General features: G+C 41.5%; 1 protein-coding gene and 1 non-coding gene across 2 annotated transcripts in view; one reads left to right on the top strand and one right to left on the bottom strand.

The window, feature by feature from the left end:
• plxnb2b (plexin b2b) overlaps window positions 1-8,859 on the bottom strand; it is a 115,895-nt gene extending 107,036 nt beyond the window's left edge. The window contains exon 1 of the mRNA XM_029522841.1: window positions 8,212-8,859. Within this exon, the coding sequence (XP_029378701.1) occupies window positions 8,212-8,245 (34 nt within the window). The 5' untranslated portion in view covers window positions 8,246-8,859. The remainder of the gene's footprint in view (window positions 1-8,211) is intronic.
• Window positions 8,860-17,611: 8,752 nt separating this feature from the next.
• Window positions 17,612-17,752, top strand: LOC115057065 (U4 spliceosomal RNA). The gene has a single exon (XR_003841869.1). It is a non-coding gene; the product is annotated as a U4 spliceosomal RNA (small nuclear RNA).
• The last annotated feature ends 1,947 nt before the right edge of the window (window positions 17,753-19,699 follow it).

A 19,699-nucleotide genomic window follows, 5' to 3' on the forward strand; every position in this document is an offset into this window, starting at 1 on the left:
GTTCGGCTGCTAACATCCACAGCAGGCACTGGACAGAGTTATGGTTGTATTCTGTCATGAGCCTCTGGAATTGAACAGCTCACTTTATCCCAGAAACCTTCCAGCAGTTCCTCAATAAGCCCAAACTTTCTTCTCAGCTTTGATCTGGTACTTCACCAGTTGAACTGTAGCCAGGTCATGCCGTCCCATGCCTGAGCTTCCACTATAAGAGAAATAAACTATAAAAGGCTTGGAAGCTGCAACAAAAAATATGATTATTTTCTGGACATAGTCATCAGGACTTAACAGTGAGGTCAGGCCTAAGAAAAAGCCTGTGGATGGTAACTGCTGGTGGAGTAGAAACACTAAATCACTTTAATCCAGTCTATTCAGATCCCCCAAAAACAGCAGAGCACACACTATAACTTGGAATTACAACAGTTTAAAAAAAAAAAATCTTGCTGTTCTTTGGTGATTACGATTTGTTTTGTTTATGTGCAGAACAGATGTGTGATTTTAGCATGCTGCTATAATGTTTTATTTTCAAGTTGGAAGGTGTAGACACATAATAACCCAGCGGGACCAAGATATGAGTTTGTTTTTTCCATTACCCAAAGAGGAGACTAGCTCCATATGACTAATTAAATGGCAGACACGGAGGAATGCGTGATGACAGCCCAACGGCAGACAGGGACTGGAAGTGAAACAGAACAGAACCTGGTTAAAAATATAAAAAACTCATGGCTGGTGGAGGAGGATAGCAGAAACACATAGCAGAAACAGTGGAAGTGTACTGTTGATCTCAATAGGGATGGCTATGGAGAGATCTTAATGGAGGTCTGGAGAGCTGAATAAATGGCTACTCTGGTCTGGTTGTGTCACCAGTCGGCACTGGTTCACTAGTAAACAAGCAACAGCATACTGACATGTCCTTATACACCCCACTTTGATTCAATCTGTTACTGGAATAGTACACACTTTTCCTCTGTGTCCAATTGAAATAGGATGAGAATGGAAGAGGGAATGAAAGAAAATGTCTTTTGGTGTGACTTGTGTGATTTGGGATCCAATTTGGCAGCGTGTATTCTGTAAGCATTCTAACTGCAGCTTGTTGTCAGAGAATGGACAGAGAAGTATTGGGTCATTGTGTGCGTGAAGGAAAAAGACAAGGTCTTGGTAATAAGGTTCTCTAACCCTAGCAGCAGTTCTACTCCCCTAATTACTGTAATTAAAGAGTACCGCTCCACGCAGGAATCAATGGCGTGGGATCAGCACAGACGTAGAGCAGACGTAGCTACTGCAGAGGGAGGCAACCACAGGGCTGAGTTTAAAAACTTGCAGTCTGAACAAATGGTAGGCTAGTTTGTGTTATGAGGGCTTGTAAATATTTAGGCATTCTTACAGAGGCATGCGGCTGCGACTCTGATGTCATTTCTCCACATATCATTCGCCTTGGTTAGAGGCAAAAAACCCCAGTGTGTGTAACTGTGAATACAGATTAGTGACAAGGGGAAATCTGGGAAACAGTGTGTCACAGGGCAAAAATAAACTATGCAAGCAGCGCAAGTTATCTGCATGACCATCACATGGCTGAACAACTGTATTCAGATTAGGGAAGAGAAACAGTGGTGTAGAAAAATGCAGAGAGCATGTCTACGTGATTTGCAGACACCAGCATAAAGTATCTAAAAACTCCCATTTAATGAACAAAAAAAAAAGTTTATGGCTGGGGGGGTGCGCGCATCTGGGCAGCCTCAAAGCTGCCCAGATGAGTTGGTGAAGAATAATGCATGTCATCATGGCTGCGTGAATAGGAGAGTGAGGCTGGGGGGCAAGCGCAGGCACCCAAGACGTAGAGCTATGATGACACCTCCACAGATCTGCATTTCAGAAGACAGCTCCCAGCCTCAGGCAGGTTTGAAGCACTAGAATTAATATCTACGTAGACTACAGACACACAGAGTAAGAACAGACAAAGAAGAAACTTGGGGAAAAAAGACTCTGGAGAAAAAAGTTAGAGAGCATGAGAGAACAGATAAAGAGCAACTGTTCTGCTGATACAGGTAAGAAAGTATGTTTGTGTAAATTAACTTAAACAGGAAGTTGCAAAGCCAAAAATAAACATAGTTAAAGAGAAGGCCAGTTTGTAATTCCGAACAGTTCTGGTATTTAGGTCATGATTGGCTGATCAGGCAGAGTTAATGTTCTTGGAGATCAGGCCACAGATGTGTAATCTACAAGGGTCTGTCTTCAACAAGGTCATGAGTCAGCTGCCAAAAACGGTACAAAACAAAATGTGACACAGCTCATTCCCAGTCCACATTATTTTCATTGTTTTATTGCACATTTCCCATTATTCTTTCATCCCCATTCAGGCTTTCTGCTGCTGCTGCTCTGGCCAGCTCATTTTCCCCATAGGGATCAATAAGAAAAAACAACCCAACTCATCTTCTAAAACATTTAATGTTCCCTTCGAAAATCCAACCTCAGACATCAGCAACCTTAAATTTTAGAGGCTGAGGGGTCACCTCAAAATGTCAGTCTCTAAGGTTAAGGTTGTATCTTTGACAGTGATATTACTGCTACTAAGACTGCTGCCACTGTTAAATGGTCAGTCAGTGTACAGATGAGAGGCAACAGAGCCAGTGGCATTTAACTAGATTCTCACTAACTTTAACAACTGCTCTATGAACAGATTTTAATAGGTCCCTCTTGGATCATAGGCTACTGAAAGGCCAAGATACCCACCTCATTTAACAGACACAGACATGATGCTGCAAAAAGAAAAAAAAAAATAATAATTTTTATCAACTCTCACCACTAACTGAAATAAAGACAGGCAATATTTCTTTTGTGCTCTACTCACACAGGTTGAACAGGAATCGGTGGAACAGGTAAATACATTGTGTTTCTGTAATGTGTTCCTGGATATCAGTTAAATGTAAGCTCCTCCTCAAAATGTCATTCATTCATTTAACATTACAATCTCTTTTAAAGACACAACAGCCGGCAGCTTTAAAAACAGGCTTGAAAGCTTTACACTCAAGAGTACAGGTACGTCTAAAGAACATCTCATCTTCCACCATGAGAATTTATCTGACTTTGAATTTTGATTGAAGCAGACAACAAGGAAACAGACACCCAACCTCCAGCAGCGCTGCTTCCCCCATGTCCACTTGCAGCTGGCAGCACATTTCAACAGATGCGAGTGATAATAAGGACAGCATATGTTTCTTCAAGATCTAAAGTGCCATTGCTATTTCAGGCCATTCTGCCCATGGATATTATTCACGTTTTCAACTTTTAATTCAGAGGTTCGCTGAAGTGAAAGTAATCAAAAGGAATGAGTTTTGAAGATTGATTTAAGATTTGAAATCAGTTAAACTGATGAATCTTGCTCTCTTTAAATACACACACACATACCCAGAAATAATTCCTTCTATGTGTAAGTACATAAATAAATAGCCTTCTACAGCAATATGGAAATTTTAGCTACAAATGGGGTGATCCACTCATGTTTTCCAATTGCTTGGTCATGTCCACAAAATGTACATGCGTATTAGTGACAAAAGTATTTTTTAAAGCACTATTAATTTAGATTAAGGTTTTTCAGAGTTAAACTCTCAAAGCAAGTTACTTCCTTGAGCCACAAGGATCACTCATCTACTCGATAAAGTTACACTTGCACAGCCCATTCATTTATATCTTCCTTAGTTTGCCACATAATGTGCTCTCAGCTCTATCAGGTTGGTCTGACCTTCATCTCCAGCTGCCGCCAGTACACTGACCCTTCCTGCATCTGTCACCCACCAGTCCTGGCTCAGGCTCAGTACTTCATAATTAATCGCCCAGTGTGGATGCACACATTAAAAAAAAAAAAAAAGAAAAGAAGAAAAAAAAAAAAAACAGAGGGGCCAATACTTGATGGCAACTACCACATTAACATAAACCAGCTGGATGTCATATTAACTGTAAAGCAGAGGTGATAATTAAAAACGATCCTGGCAGGAGTAAATTGGTCAGTTTGAGGATTAACTGTGAAATGACTCATGCAGATAAAAATGAATTGCACTTTCTGGTTCCCCAGCTAGGATTAAATAGCACTCAACACAGAGCAACTCTCAAGCAAAAACAAAAAGTGCAGTGAAAATACATTACAGGTGGAATAAGTGGCCCTACACAGAGTTTCTGTTATTCCTTTGCGGCTGTAAGCCTAAATCCATTTCAAACCCAAATCTCTGAGAAAGATATATCAGCAAGCTGCCAAATCCTGCACAGGCACCCTCAATTTGCACAGAAATTAAGTGGCAACTCATCCTCAATATGTTAGAGTCTGAGAGATCTAAGAGTTGTCTTTTCATCGTAAAGCAAAGGAGCTGGACTAAATATCGCCCATCACATTACGCTGATTGAAGCAGGCACAACCGACTTCCCTCTCAAGTATTTAAATGGACAGCATTTTGATAGCAATACGTGACAGACTCAATTACCAAAGCAAAAAATAAATTAGCTCCCCGCTCTCTCTTCTCTTGCCAATACAAGCCCTGAGAAGAAAGCGTTTGACAAAGATTTCCTAGGCTAGGAATCAAGGTGACGATATCACTCTCATCTTCACTGATAAGTTTTCATATACCTACTTCTTTGGTGTTGGCCTGTAATACTTGGCTGCATTGAACTTTTGCCGGTGGCCTGAGTAGGTTTGCTGGTTGACATCCCTTCAGTGAGCAGGTAGCATCAAAAGCCACAGCAATACTGTGTCAGCCTGTCAGTTCATCTGCCATGGTAAAGTAGGTGGGGATGGGGGGGGGTTGAGCTAGATGTCTGTATTGTGTATCCATCACTGATGTTCAGTCCTCAGCTATGCAACCCAAAGGCTAATGACAGCCAACACCAGCGTTGTTCCCAAAATGCCTTTTGAGCAGCAGCAGAGTTCATATTTTCATCTGAGTTCAAGCTGCCACCTCTATCACATCAACTGTCTGCATCTCTCCTTTTTTTTTTTTTTTGGTTTTTAAATATACTAGGATGTCTCTGTTCTCATGCAGAACAAACCCCCTGCCCACAACCTCTCAACCAAGCAATTAAGCTCCCTCCCCATGTGCACCATTTATCTCTTTCAGGAGACTGAGCATGTTTACAATATTCATCAGGTTCCTCTTACTCATTCTCTAAGCACTAGCAGTGTAGAGGAAAGTCAAAATGGCTAAAGGTAAAGGTGAAAGTGTAAGAAAAGTATGAGCAGCATGAGTTGGCTGCAGCAGCATGGAAAGGAAACTAAGCCATAATGGGTTGGAACATACAATGTGGTTGGTCATGGATGTGGCACATAGGGCAGCAGGGGTTGAGAAAGCATCAAGGTTGTTTTAGAGGTAAAGATACACCCCGCTGAGTCAAGGCTGACTATGAGGGCTGAAAATGAGGGGCTTGGCTGGGAAGCCTTTGGTCAGACCAAATTAAATCCTGGATTGGAGTGAACTGGAAGCTAAATGAGGTGGTGGGTTTGTGCCAAGCTCCTATCTCCTACCACAAAGCCCATTCCATATCCTGCTGCTAGGGGAGTTAGCATGAGAATTAGCATGATCACAACCCGTAGGTCTGCCATACATCAGCCTTGTTATCGCTGATCTCAAGTGCAAACAAAGAGAGGGAAAAAATCTGTTTGGAAGCAAGGCTGATGAGGGTTTGGTGTGTGAAACATAAACACCAACACATTGGAGCAAGAGGGCGTGGTGAAGAAAGGAGAGCTGTTGAGCGGATAGTTTAGCATAAGGCCATGAAGTCCAAGGGCACGGGTGGCAACTGTAAAATCCAACGGAGATAATATCAGAAATCCACCTCAGCATGACGTCCCTTCATCACAGGATAATCCTCAGACATGAAAAGACGAGCCTATCTCCAATCGGAAGGAAATCTCTATTCCCCAGATTCTTCAACTGTCTAATGCCAAGCTGACACGCCCTTCACCCATTTGCCCACATTTCCTTCAAGCCTATGTGTACCTTAGATAAGCACAAAGAACTAGGCAATGCATATGGCTCTTTCTCACGTGTGCCACACCTAGTTTGTGATAGCAGAAATGTTGGCGAGTTAACAAAACAGGCCGCCTTATAAAATGAAAGTAGGTCTGAATGACAGAGCAATTCAATCACGGTTTAGATTGTAGCCAGGGGCATACATGCAATTTATGTATCAGTTAGTTTAGTGCTGTTTTCTGTTTTCAGGCTGCAGACAGGAGGCTTGGGGTTTCTGGTTGCTTTATAAGGATTATGGTTTTATTTTCAAAATGAAAATGGCAAAAGTCAGTAATCCAATGCAAAGGAAACAAAAGAGACTAGGGATGGGTTCAAAAATATTTGACCTCAAAAATACAGCAACACTGTGAATTGCACCGCATGCTTCCAGGAGAGGGCATGGTTTAAACTATCTGAGTAACTATATAACACTAAAAAGGACAGGATGAACTCCGGTTTGCCCAAAACATGCAGTTGCTTAACAGCTGAGTGCTCACTGAGCAGCAGTTCAGTGCCTCTGTTTCTCAATTGGTCAGAGACTATTTTACCGAACCCAAAAATACTTAGTGGATCACACCACAAAGTTTCATTTCCAGAGCCAGCAGCCTATTACCCAAAAAAGAAGGGGGACTCATGGAAATGCCTGCTTTGTTTGTTATTTTCTCTACTCCTTGTATTACAGGGTATCAGACTGCATTCAGCTATTTGGGATTGGTTTGCAGAATTCTCAAACAATAACATGACCAGAATGAGAAATGTCTCCTATTCGTTTGCCCTGAAAAGAACATCTATGATGAAGAAGTGTGGTACGTTTGTCTTTTTCACCCTTGAGGTTGAACAGGAGAAAACATTTATCACCACTCTCCTTCGCAGAGATAAGGTGTCTCTATTTATTCAGAGTGGAAGAGATAAACCCTGAATGAAGAATTGTGGGGCAGAGAGAGAAAGAATGACAGAGAGTAGAGAGAGAGAGAGAGAGAGAGAGAGAGAGAGAGAGCGAAATGGAAGGAAGGAAAGCACAAGGAAGCATCTTGGTTTTTCATTTGTCTGTGTGTGTCCATGTGAGCAGATGGCATCTATTGGAAAACCATCCCCGGTTTTCCAATTGATGCTCAGTCAGGAGACTGGAAGCTGACCCTGAGCTCTAACTCCCCTCCAGCCACCACTACTGCCCCTCAGCAGTCGCCTCTACATGCCTCCTGCCTGCAATAATCCATTCTCACTATGAGACTGTTTGGATGGGGTTATTTAATGGAAATAATCCCTCTGAGATGGAGCATCCTAAGTACAGTAGGTCTGTGCACGAGGGAGGCAGAAGATGACAGGGGCTGTGAATAAAAGGACGATTTAGAAAGACAACAAGGCAGTACAGTGGTCTGCTGAGGGCCACGCCAGGGACTGAGAGATACAGAACTGCACGGGAGATTCAACAGGGACATGAATAGTGCTTCTGTCTCCTTGTCCTCCACAAGAGAGACAAGATATAAAGGGGAGGAAAAGGAGGAGGGAAAGGAAAATACAAACAGGAGGCAGTGCTCACTACTACTTCTGTCTTCCCAGCTGTTGATGTACAGCCCACTGTCCAGAGGTGAGGAGCACAGTTCACATGGCCATTTCTCTTTGAAAATGCCTGGATGAGGAGACAGACGATTCCTTGTGAGGTGACTGGGCAGATGCTGTGGCTGCAATGCTCCAGAGATGAAATGTATGTTTTAGAGGAGAAGAGCATGATGTCTACAGCCTCCTCTCCATGCACACAGCTGGTAAGTTTAACAGAAGAGAAAGTTTGCACCGAGACTGGCGAGAGTCCAACTAAGAGGCGATTCAACAACACGTTTTATCATTTCAACACAACACTGCCCTGGATAACTAAGAAGCTGTCAGAGACAGTCTTCCACAATCAGCATTTCACGGCTATAATTCATATTGTCATATTATTATATTATATGACTGCTCCAACGCGTCTTTATCTTTCCAGCACACATGAAGAAAACAAAACATAACAACAAAAACAAAATAAACGCTATCATTACAGTGTCAGACAGTATTTGTTTCTGGGCACGACTTCCGCTTCCATGCACTATAAATAAGGCGTACAAAGCGCTATCCAAACTTGGTGCTCATATCCAACACATTTCCAAATGGGCTGCGGTTGAAACCCCTGAAGTAAACAGTCCCAATTCCACTTTTGACGGGATTCAGCAGCTTCCCTAAAACTCACCTTGGAGGAAAAGGAGCGAAGAGAGGAGTTGCATAAACGCGTACAGCCCCAGATGCAGAAGAACAGCCGTCCGGTGGAAACTGAATATATACACACATATATTAAAAAAAAAAAAAGTAAAAGAAATAAGAAATAAGTCCGAGCGCAAGTTCACATTGTAGTCTCCTCACACGTCCTGTGAGTGATTTGAGGAAGGCACAACTCCGTAGGAACCCTAACCACAAAAAAAGAGGGAAGGCTACTTGTTAAACCGAATTGTCAATTCCCTTGTAAAGGCGGCGCAGGCAAGTCTTCCACAAAAGAGTCTCCGCTCGAACTGTCGGGTACTTTTCTCTCCACGCCCAGGTGTCGAGTCACATGGCCATTTTCAGGTGTGTGCTGGCGTGCGAGCGTGCTTCCGTGCGTGCGCATGCACGCGTCTCTCCGGGAGCGGCGGCGGCTGCTCAGTTTGGCGGCGACACACCTGTGGGATCCGATCACGCGTCCGTCTCGACTGTCATCGCGATTCGAGAATGGGTAAGCTGCTGAAAGGGAGGAGAGACAAGAGGAAGCGGGAGGGAGGGAGAGATCGGGGCAGGGAGGGGGGAGGAGGGAGGCCAGGAGAAGCGCGCACCGAAGGAGAACCGACGCGGCGGCATACAGGGAAGAGATAACTCCCCTCCCACTCCGCTCTCACCGCCGGCTGTGGCTCTTTGTGCGGAGACAACAAGCCGCAAGTCATAGAATAGGGAGAGAGGGAGAAAGAGAGAGGGAGGGAAGAAGAGGAAGGGGGGCAACTTGCGCCGCCCGTTCGCCGACGCGCCGAAATATTCCCGCGGGCGGTGGGAATCGCTCCCGCTGGCCCGCGCTGTGGTTCCCAAAGTGCGGCCCGCATCCAACAGAACTCACTGACAGGGAGTCAAGAAACAACCGGTCCCGCCCCATCCACGTACAGCAGGACCGCACACATAAGTTGCACAACTCTGTCCAGGCCTACCCCAACAACAAGGATATATTTCCTCCATGAAACACAACGAGACAGCTGAATTAAATAAGGCCTCGGCTGACTTGTTGATCCATGGCAGGTGAAAGTTAAAGGTCAGCGCTGCAAAATCATACAACTACAGAAACTTTCCAACTCATCCTGCTGGAGCAGGAAACAGGTAGTTCAACTGTTATTTGCAAACATTTCAAAAGCATACTGTGCTGTTAAGCAGAGGAAATATTGTTGCCATAATAACCCACTAATACACATGTCATAGTGTAAAAGCACAGTTGTTATTTACACCATTAACAATGGCTCTTTTCTTTTAAAATGCCCCTGCAAGTCAAGACAGTTTGGCAGTGAGCCAACACCCACGATACAAGGGCCAAGAAAACAAACCTTTGGAGACACATTATAAATGTTTGGGGACGTTGTTTCAACTGTTCCAGTAAACCCATGATGACAATTATTCATGTCTAACTTTGTGTATAATTGTTGAGTTAAAATTTCCCTTCAGGTCAGCAGCCCTTCCTCCTCAAAACATATACAGGGGACATGACCTCATTGTCCAAGCAGCTACTGGTGTGTCATTGGAGATACAATTAAAAACATGGTGTTGACAACATCCCAGAGCATGTGACTATTCAGAAACTTCCTCCTCCTGTAGATGATCAACAGCTAGCACAATGGGTGTCTTTTATTATATATTGTCTTTGAAAGGGTAAAACTAATTATATAATATGTTACTTAGCCAGACTAAGACACTGCTGCTCTTGCATCACAAGCAAAGCTTCATTCGCACCCGGTGTACTGGGGTAGCAGCAGATTACTCAGTAGCTTTTATATTTAAACAAAATAAAACACAAAACTGAATCACAGTTCATTTGTTTTGGGCGTAGTGAGTTCTTTATGATACACACTGTTAGCATTATCACTATGTTTTTGTCTTTATGTTGCAATGGGTAGTGCTTTTATGAGAATGCATACAACAATATAAATGTATCACTTCCTGTGCTCTTAACATTCAGGTTTCATTTTCAGTTGTGTAATTTATCTAAAAAAAAAAAAGAACACCCATAACTGTAAATGAGCCGCCACTGTAAACCCTAGTGCAACATAGTTGCTATATTTTAAGTAGTTGAATGTGATTGCGCTCTCCTCGCCAATAAGACAACAAATTAAAATATAAATATGCCATTGGTATTTCATGGAAATTAAGACAAATAAGCTTGAAAAGGGAATTTGGGGTCATTGATTGCTGTAGAAATATTTTCAAAAGCAACCACCCCTCAGTTATTCATGTTTCACCAAGCCATGTTAGACTATGTCCCCTCAAGAGCTGTATTAGTCGTCATTATAAGACAAATTATTGGTGTGCCTGCCATACCTTGGTTGCTGAATCGTTAATCACAAGAAATATAATTTTGAAGCTCCTAAAGTCTAGTGACGTTTTAGAGAGTTTAATCATCTTTTATTGTCATGTGAATGTCTAACGACTGTTGAATGAAGTTCTGTGTTTTGAGTTTTTCTTTAGCAGGAATTTTAGTTTCTGACTCATTCACACAACAAGGAGGTAAAAGTTTCTTTGATTTTAGATATGGAGCATATGTGTGTAAGTACTACTCAAGCTTTCTTCTCTTTATCTTCATCTAAGAAGTAATATTAAAATCTTGTTTTTGCACTAGAGCTTAATATCAGATAAAGCTGCAATTTGGCAGGCTGAGTTTTGTGTCTCCTAGTCATGCCTTCTTATGTGGCGGAGTGTCAGTTTTGTTAGTGATTTATGGGCATGCAAATGAGGCTGTCTGTTTAGGGAGATGTGCTGCCTTTGCCCAATGGGCCCTGGAGCAAAGACTGGAAACTGTGTGGGTGTGAGTTAGACCCTAACTGCTGACACTGGCATGGCCCTGGCAGAGATTCACAAAGCAAGATGGGGAGATGGCCTTCACAGGTCCTCACATTGACTGATGAGATCAAGGAGAAAGTAGGCCAAGCCAAACAAGTGTCAGGTAAACAGACACCCAGAGATAGAGTGAGAGAGACAAACACTCCCCAATCACAAATAGAGCTGGGGGAATGGAGAGAGGCGGTGGAGAGCCAGATTGTTTTGGGTCTGAGTTCAATATGTCCAAACCTGTTTGTCTAAAGAGTAATGAGGCTGCTGACTCTTAGAACATGCTAGCCCAGGGGATGTCAGTAGCCAGGAAAGGCCAAGTCAAGCTCTCTAAATTCACTAAAGTGGAATAGAAGTTCACTTTGTCCTACTAGATAGCCTGAGTGTGATGACATTTTGATCAATGCGCTTATACCTTTTCCCAGTTTGCCTTTATGTTGTTTGAATAGTGATGATCTGTTATCATGTTGGTGTCAAACAGTACCATTTGTCATATAGTGTCCCTCAGCTGGTCCGGGCTGTAAAATGTTTGACTATCAACATATTACACAACCTAATTTATGATACAGCATTTCAGCTGTCCATAGTGATGTAGTGGCCATATCAGATTCAAGGTTCATAGTTCAGAGACTCTTTGCCATGTGGTTAGAGTGCCCTCTGTTGCTGGTAGCTTATATTGCCTCATTAACTATCAACCTCATTCACACAGAGGGAGCTAAGCCCTGCTATGTAGCTGCATATATACACACAAAATGTTTTATGAACAACTATAATCTAGCTGCTTATGTCAATTAATGGACAGAATTTGGCCTCAAATAGAGCTTCTCCTATTATGACATACAGTACAGGGCAAAAGTTTGGACACACCTTCAAATAGGAAAGTGTGTCCAAACCTTTGGCCTATTCTGTATATATTACAGCATTTATGTTTGACTGAATTGTCATTCATTCGCTGATTGTGACTTAAGGTAAACGATCAGCTGAGTTAAAACCTTCTTTGTGTGTGCACAAATAAGAAAATTAACTCTCTGATCTAAAGATATCAAGACAAGTACATGTTGTTGTTACCATATTGCATTGCATTATATTGTGCCAACCAGGTATCCATCCAGTGCACTTCTGGTTGTTTTTCCCCAGACATCAATATCACATTTTTGCTGGTATCGTCTCATGGTCACATTGAGAGGTTTTTCTGTGATTAAGTCAATAGATCCAGTTTTGAATTAATTATAAGCATATAGTCCCATATAATGTGGAATTCTATGTAGGATAAGAATAATTATCAAGGACTCACAACATTAGCAACTTAATTAGGACACTGGGGCATATCTGAGTTTCATCGGTAAGTAATCACCAATGCTATTACTGCGAGAGATGGCCTATATAGATATTACATATAAGATTTAAGGTAGGGTTAAGCTTTGATGATTTTCCATGTACAGTTGGCCCGTGTAGAATGTTATGCATTGTTAATTACATTTTTAATTTCTCACCAAGAAACAGATTTAGGCTGCAAATAACATACACAAATTGGAATTGCCATTCACATGAAAAGACATGACCGCACCATTATTGCATTCATTTTTAGTATACAGTTCAACGCTGCCAATGCAAATGAACGTAGGTCTCAAATGCACACATTGAGTGAGCAGATATGTCCTATTATTATACAACTTTTAGTGTCGTAGCCTTGTTCCTATGCCTTGTTATTATCTTTCATTGGGGCGGTTTTATCTTTATCATTATGAAGGCTGCCAGATAAAGCATGGTAGCAAATTGGAGGATGCAGAGATAGTATATGGAATACTTCACGCACAGGAAACTGTCATTGGTGGGAATGGCAAAGGGGTGAAGAAAGGCTAAACAGGGAGTTTATGTAAGGTGTAATTGTAAGGAGCCCTTTGATTTGAATGGCTTCCTTACCTGGCTAAGTGTGCATCAAGCTGTCAATGTGATTTATGCCTAATTACAAAGGAATGGAAGGGATGCATGAAAAACTAAGCTATGGCTACTGTATCCAGAGCTGAGTGCCTCTACAAAGACATGAGCAACTAGGCGACATCAGGTTTGGCATAAATCGGACAGACGGGCTTATGGTGCCATTCTGACTCAGTCTGGGAATAACCACAAGCTTGGAATAGCAGGGTGGCAGCAGTGTGTGGGTTGGTGGGAACAGTTGACAATTGTGTGTGTGTGTGTGTGTGTGTGTTTGTCAGTCTGTCTGCATGTGTGTGTCGGATGCAGAGAACGAATATTTGATAATGATATATAAAGATTCAAATCAAGTGAAGAATAGAATACAGATACACCTAATATATGTGTAGATATACTTTATAATGTGTATTCATGTCACTCTGGGGCTTTAAGGACTGAAACTACTGATGAAACATTCTGTCTGTAACCTTGTAGTTTTGGGCAGAAACTAAAAGGCACCATGAGCGGTATTTGTCTTGTCTTATCAGATATCCCCTTGCACTGGCTGAGCTGTCACTCTACCCAAGAAAAATGTCATTGTTTTCCCCTCTCTGCTCATAAGACAATCTAATCACAGTTCGCCCAGCTCATCCTGCATTGTCCAGGTGGCCCCACTCTTAGAGGGAACAGAGGGATGGTCAGCATCTATAAATGTCCTTAACCAGGCTGATGTGATGTCCCCCAGATTACACAGTAGCCCATGCACATCCTGCTCCTCTTCTGTGTAGGTAAACAACTACACACACACACTCCTGCTTGCTTTGCAGACATGTTTACACAAAGAGTGTAATATATTCATTCCCTGTTGAATCGCTGATTGGTAACTCAAAAAGGTTTTGTGTCCTTCACAAGGTCTGTGTAAGTGTGATTACAGGGAGAAAGCTGAAAAGTGTGGTCTAAGCTGGATCAGCCTAGTTGGCACGCACACAGTCCACAGACTTAGCTGACAAGCTTACATTTCCCCAACCCAAAACAGTCTTACTTTACCCAATATGAGCGCTCCACATGCTGCATGTGAGGTTGGATCATGACCTGAGTATGACTGTGCTTTCTGTCTCTTTTTAGAGCCCTGTGATTGATAGTTCAAGGGGAAAATATCTCTTAGCATTTAGAAGGCTATAGGCTGCCCAGTGAGCCCCATTTGTTTGGCATAGTATAATGTGGGCTGCCCAGCAGCCTGTGCTGAATGGCAGAAACAGCTAAGCCATCTGTTACACTCTATTTTCATCTTTCTGCCTACCAGCGGGAAGAGCCACAGCCCCAAGGGATTTCAACTACTTTAACAGCCCCTTTTTTGTTCAACAGTTCAAGTCTAAGCCTTGTAGTGAGGGACCTGCACACCAAACCTCGCGTGGTGTGGAGGCAAGACCCAGGTGATTACAAAAAATACCACACATCGGTTGATTGGACAGAGCTGCCGATAAAAGGGAAAATACTAATACAAAAAAGTAATCAGGTTCCTTAGAGAATTAGAGGAGATTATTACTGTCAGAGTTGTTAAATGGCCATAACCCAATATGTCCTCAAAGGCTTTAAAAGCCAGGTTAAATGGATCATCTTGTGAATTGAACTCTGTCCATGTAATGTGTTTCTTGGGTTGAAAAGAGAGAAATTTAGGCTTTCCAGGTGAGGATGAAACAGAGGCTGGCAGGATTCATTTGAGATTACTTGGCGCAAACATGGTGTAATCCCCTTATCTGCGTACTTACCTGTCCCTGACAGTGATCCAAGCCTACCTCTACGAGCCTCATTGGCCTGACATTCTGGCAGCAGCAAATCCCTGTCTAATGTGTCAGCCCAGGCAGCTCTAACACCTGGTATGCCAATGCTTATCTGCTGAGCACCCAAAAGCACCTGCATTATCCCACTGAAGCTTCACAACAAGTGAAAGGGCTAATATCCACATAGTTAAATTACAGTTTGTGTTGTACCACAAGTACACAGTGTTCAAAGTGTATACCATTAGTAAGAGCTTATGACCAGATCAAAATACATGTACAGCATCAAGCATGCCTCGTTTTCCCCATCTTCTTTCCCTAGAGACTTGTATAACTGACAAATCTATCTCTTTTTTAAATGAATGCACCCTCTGGCCTCTTTTAATTTTTTTAGGGCTCAAACATCACACTTTAACCCATAACCTCAGGACCCCCATTAAACCTTTACAGTTAATTCCTCAATAAAAATGGATGATCAAATAAGACCAAGAATTTAGTGCCGTGTTCTTCAGGGAGAAATTCCTACATCAACTATGTATGTAAATTTCAAAATTTACTGTTTCACTGTGCTGGAGAATCTAGGCAGCATTCTGAATGTGTATTTTGTCTTAATTGTTTTTTTATCTGAAACTCTGAGAAACTCCAGTCTATAACAAATGGATATAGAAGGGTTTCATGGGGCAACTTAGTTGGCTCACCTTGTAGAGCTTTAAGGCTCAGCCCTGAGAGTAGCAGCCTTTGCCACATGCCATTCCCTCTCTCCCCCATTCTCTCCTGTCACTCGCCATCATTTGAATAAAGCTGAAAATGATTTCAAAAAGAAAGGTGTCATCACAGTGAAAAGGGACCATGAAAAGGGTGAAAAAGAAATACGACAAATTTTAACATGTGAACAGGGAAGGCAAAAATGATAATTCACTGTGCAGCTTAGGCCTTGTTTTCAGGAATATTAAATATTCAAAGTCATATGCTTCCATAGCTGATAGTCTATAATCACCTCTGGCCCAGTGCTGGAAAGTAATGGGTTTTTACAAACATGAAATTTGTTTAAGGTAATCCACTATGCACACATATAGTAGACAGCACTCATAATATATATATATATATTATAAAAATAAGAAATTGCCAATGAAATTCAGGTCTTGTGTTGAAATCTATTCCCCTGTCAGTTTCTGTTTCCCCTGACCTCAATCTAGATCTATAAATCCTCACACAATTAACCTCTCAGGGACCCAATTGCACATATACATGGCAGTTTCAATATTCCCTCAGGCACCCAGATTAACCAGTACTCTACATTGGAAATTATTAATGGCAAAAATCACTGGTACCTGCTGAAATAAAAATGACAGTTTCTGAAATGTAAATATATGCTTGTCTCCCTTTTTTATATGACTATATGATGTGATAGTAAAGACAGTTGTTTGATGTATGTCTTTATTTATTTGCCCGACTTGTAAATGAATGGATGCAATAACTGAAGAGTTAGAAAAAGTCTCTTTTTAGACAGTTAGGTTAAATGATCAAGGATGGGTGACTGTTCATAGTTGATATTGTACTTCACTGATAGAACTATCTACCAATTACTAATCAATGAAGTTGTATAGACTCTAATAATATGTCACATGGGGCACTAAGGGCTCCTGGGGGCATGAGGCCGCTGGACTCTTGTTATCACAGAGGGCCCTACAGGAAGCATGTTTGTGAAACACATTTTTGGCAAATAAATAAACTTGGATGTTTATCTCTCAGTAGTAACATAAGTTAAGGCCGACACCTCCACGGAACACTTCCTGACAGGTGATCCTGCTGATAACGAGCCATGGCCTTTGTGGATTCATTTCCTTATTTCGGAACATATTCCTTTCGAGCAAAGAGCGCGGGTTTTCCTCTTGAGAGTCCTACATCCTTTTAGATGTAGATTTAATGAGCAGATGAGGAAAGTTCAGTCGTACCTGACGTGAACGTACCTGTTACATTCAAATAACACACATTTTCAGCTGCTGACGTCAAGTCTGCCAAGACCTAACGTTAATCGTCCCAAGGGTTTTTGTTACCCAGGTTACGGCTGAATAATGGTCGACTTTGTATTATGGGCCCAAAAGTCTGCCAACAGATGCTCGTAAAGTGTTTCATTATTAATCTATTTCCAAGGACTTGGAACATAATCGGTTATTTTTTAATGAGCGTCCCATCACAGCTACAGTGGCTTCTTACTTGTTTATACTGGCATCTGGTGGTGTTTCGCTAGCATAGCATTGTCGAGGGAGCATGCTGGAACATGGGTTCGGTGTTCCGGCCATTTGAGAGAATATGGTCTTCATTAGTGACACTACTTCTGTCCACATACATGGAAAACGCTATCTTTTGATACAATAGTGAAACGTTTGCTTTCTTACCCGTTTATTCCTAAGTTAACGTTGCGAAAAAGGAATTTGCGATCAGAAATTATGTCGTGGAGGCCACCGTAGAATATCGATGTTTATTTACGACACTAACGTACCAAAAATGCACAACCATTTGTATGTGTTTTACTTTTAATAATGGAACTTGCAACCAATATGAATGAATGTTTCGCTCCAAACATTTGGAAACGCTGGAGTGAGACAGTGTCACGAATAAGATATTCACGATCCCATAATGCATTGCGACAACGTGACACTTTTGAAAATATTTTTAAAACCGACGCACAAACCATCCAAAACCTCAACAAGCAGCAAAAAGTGGCAGATATTAGGGGATTGATCAACAGGAGCTGGTTTGACTTTTTTTTTTTAACTGGAAATATGACACCGCCACCGATGAGCATATGCAGCGGAGTGACACCCTCGTGTCTGACGAATACTCATCAGCTTTGCGCAGTGGCAGTATCGTAGCCTATGAGGTTTATCCGAGGCGCGATTATTGCTAGTTGAAAACTTTACCCAATACCCCGCCTTGACGACTTGAAATATAGTCGGCAATGGCAATTTTTGACGGTCTCTAAGGAGACTGATTTCACTGTCCAACATAAATGAATTTAGAAAAAACCGACAAAATCTGTAGTTCTCACATAAAAAGGTCACGAAGCTGTCCATTACCTTAAAATCAAACTCAAATTCCGTCTGATGCGTTCATTACTGTTGTATGTTTTTCTTTTTATCTACAGTCTTATTAACCGCTCATACATATATGAGCCACGTTTTATTTTGAACATCATAATCCCTAAACCGGATATATAGACTATGTATTATCCAACCTGTAGTGATACCCAATACCCCGCCTGGACGACTTGAAAAAGAAAAGTCTGGGTTTTGAGTACTACCCGAGTGCGTTCTTCTTTAACATCCAGATTATCTGACTTAATCGAGCATCAAATTATCAGTTTGCTGACTTTGTATAAAAGGGACTATTCATACATTTTTTTTGCTGTTTCCTGTTTCCTGTTAAAAAACAGAAGTCACGTTTTCCATCTAATATCTTAATAAAAGCATGAATATCCCCTAACTCCCTGAATTTATTTGCAATTCTATAAAAAATATTATTTATGGTCTTGCTTTCAAGTAGATGTTAAATTAGGTGGAGACTGTTATGTTGACTATAGTATATAGAATAGATATAAATTTAGGAATGTCGCAAATTAGATAAAACGGGCAATAATGGTAAAAGAAATAAAACACATTTTCCAGACTCAGGGATGCAGTTTCTTTATTGAAGACACAAAATAAATTTCACTGTAACACCAACTATACATCAATGTCAAACAGAGCTCAGGCTTTTAATTTAAGAGATTTCAACCTCTAAATTTTCATCTGTAAATTAATGAACAATGACAACGACGGGAAACAAAGGTGTCTGCAATCACGCTATAAATTGTGTTCATCCACATTGCAGAAGATCACACCACCAAACATGGGGTAGTTTTTCTGATGAAATCAAAGACCTGTTTGTAGCAACAGCTGATTTCCCTCTTGCAGCAGTAGCATCGGTGCTAAGAAGAGTATCATTTCCATCGCAGTCTTCATCGCTGCTGCTGCTTTCATCACCTGGTGTAGAAAACAGAAATCATTATACAAAAGTGCAGACATTTTTATTCACACTATATCCATTACACGTAAACATGGTTACATTCACAAATGCATGGCCAAATATAAACAACAGAAACACTGAACCTCTACACAGATTTATGGCATTAATACTGCTGTTTTTCCTCACATATAGAACAATGATGCGTTCATTTTGAAGGGCAGGAATTGCATTTATATCCCAGCATGCTATTTTTATTTCTCTCCTTCAGCCCTCCACCCTCTCAACCCAATTCTGGACTATGTCCTACTATGCACATCACTGTCACAGCTGCAAATGGTACATAACGTAACCTACACAACAAGAACAAAAGCTACGTCGTTATTTTTACAGTTTTATATTTATCCGAAAGTTAATCTCATATTTTAAAAAAATAACTAAATAACACTTCCTTAAGAAAATGCGCGTGCGAGTTGAAACCGATTTAAATACAGCACAGTTCATGTGCAGCATTGTTCCATTATATCCGGCTGTAACGAATTTGCAACAAATTGAATTCATCATGTAACGTCAAAAATATTAGTCACGTGTATGTCAGCTGTAGAAACAAGCAGTAGGCTGGTGCGTTTTTGTTTCTTGGAACAACTTACCTCAAATTAGCCAATTTTTCCAAATTTGCTGAATCGTTTCGCGCGTATTGCTAACCGGAACTTTCACTTCCATCAACCGATGGTAGTTCCGGCGCCTACCAGTCCTACGAGAAACTGGTGCTGCAAAAAGGTTCCTATGCAAGTACTGAGGACGCATCAACCGGAATCGGAGGAATACACCCGTCATCCGGGACACATTCTGAATGGAAGCGGCTTAAGGCAAATTCACGCAATCGGGGTTGAAGGGATATATGAAACATAGACAAACTACCGGAGGGGAATA

Source organism: Echeneis naucrates, chromosome 16, assembly GCF_900963305.1.
Source record: "Echeneis naucrates chromosome 16, fEcheNa1.1, whole genome shotgun sequence".
Classification (NCBI taxonomy): domain Eukaryota; kingdom Metazoa; phylum Chordata; class Actinopteri; order Carangiformes; family Echeneidae; genus Echeneis; species Echeneis naucrates.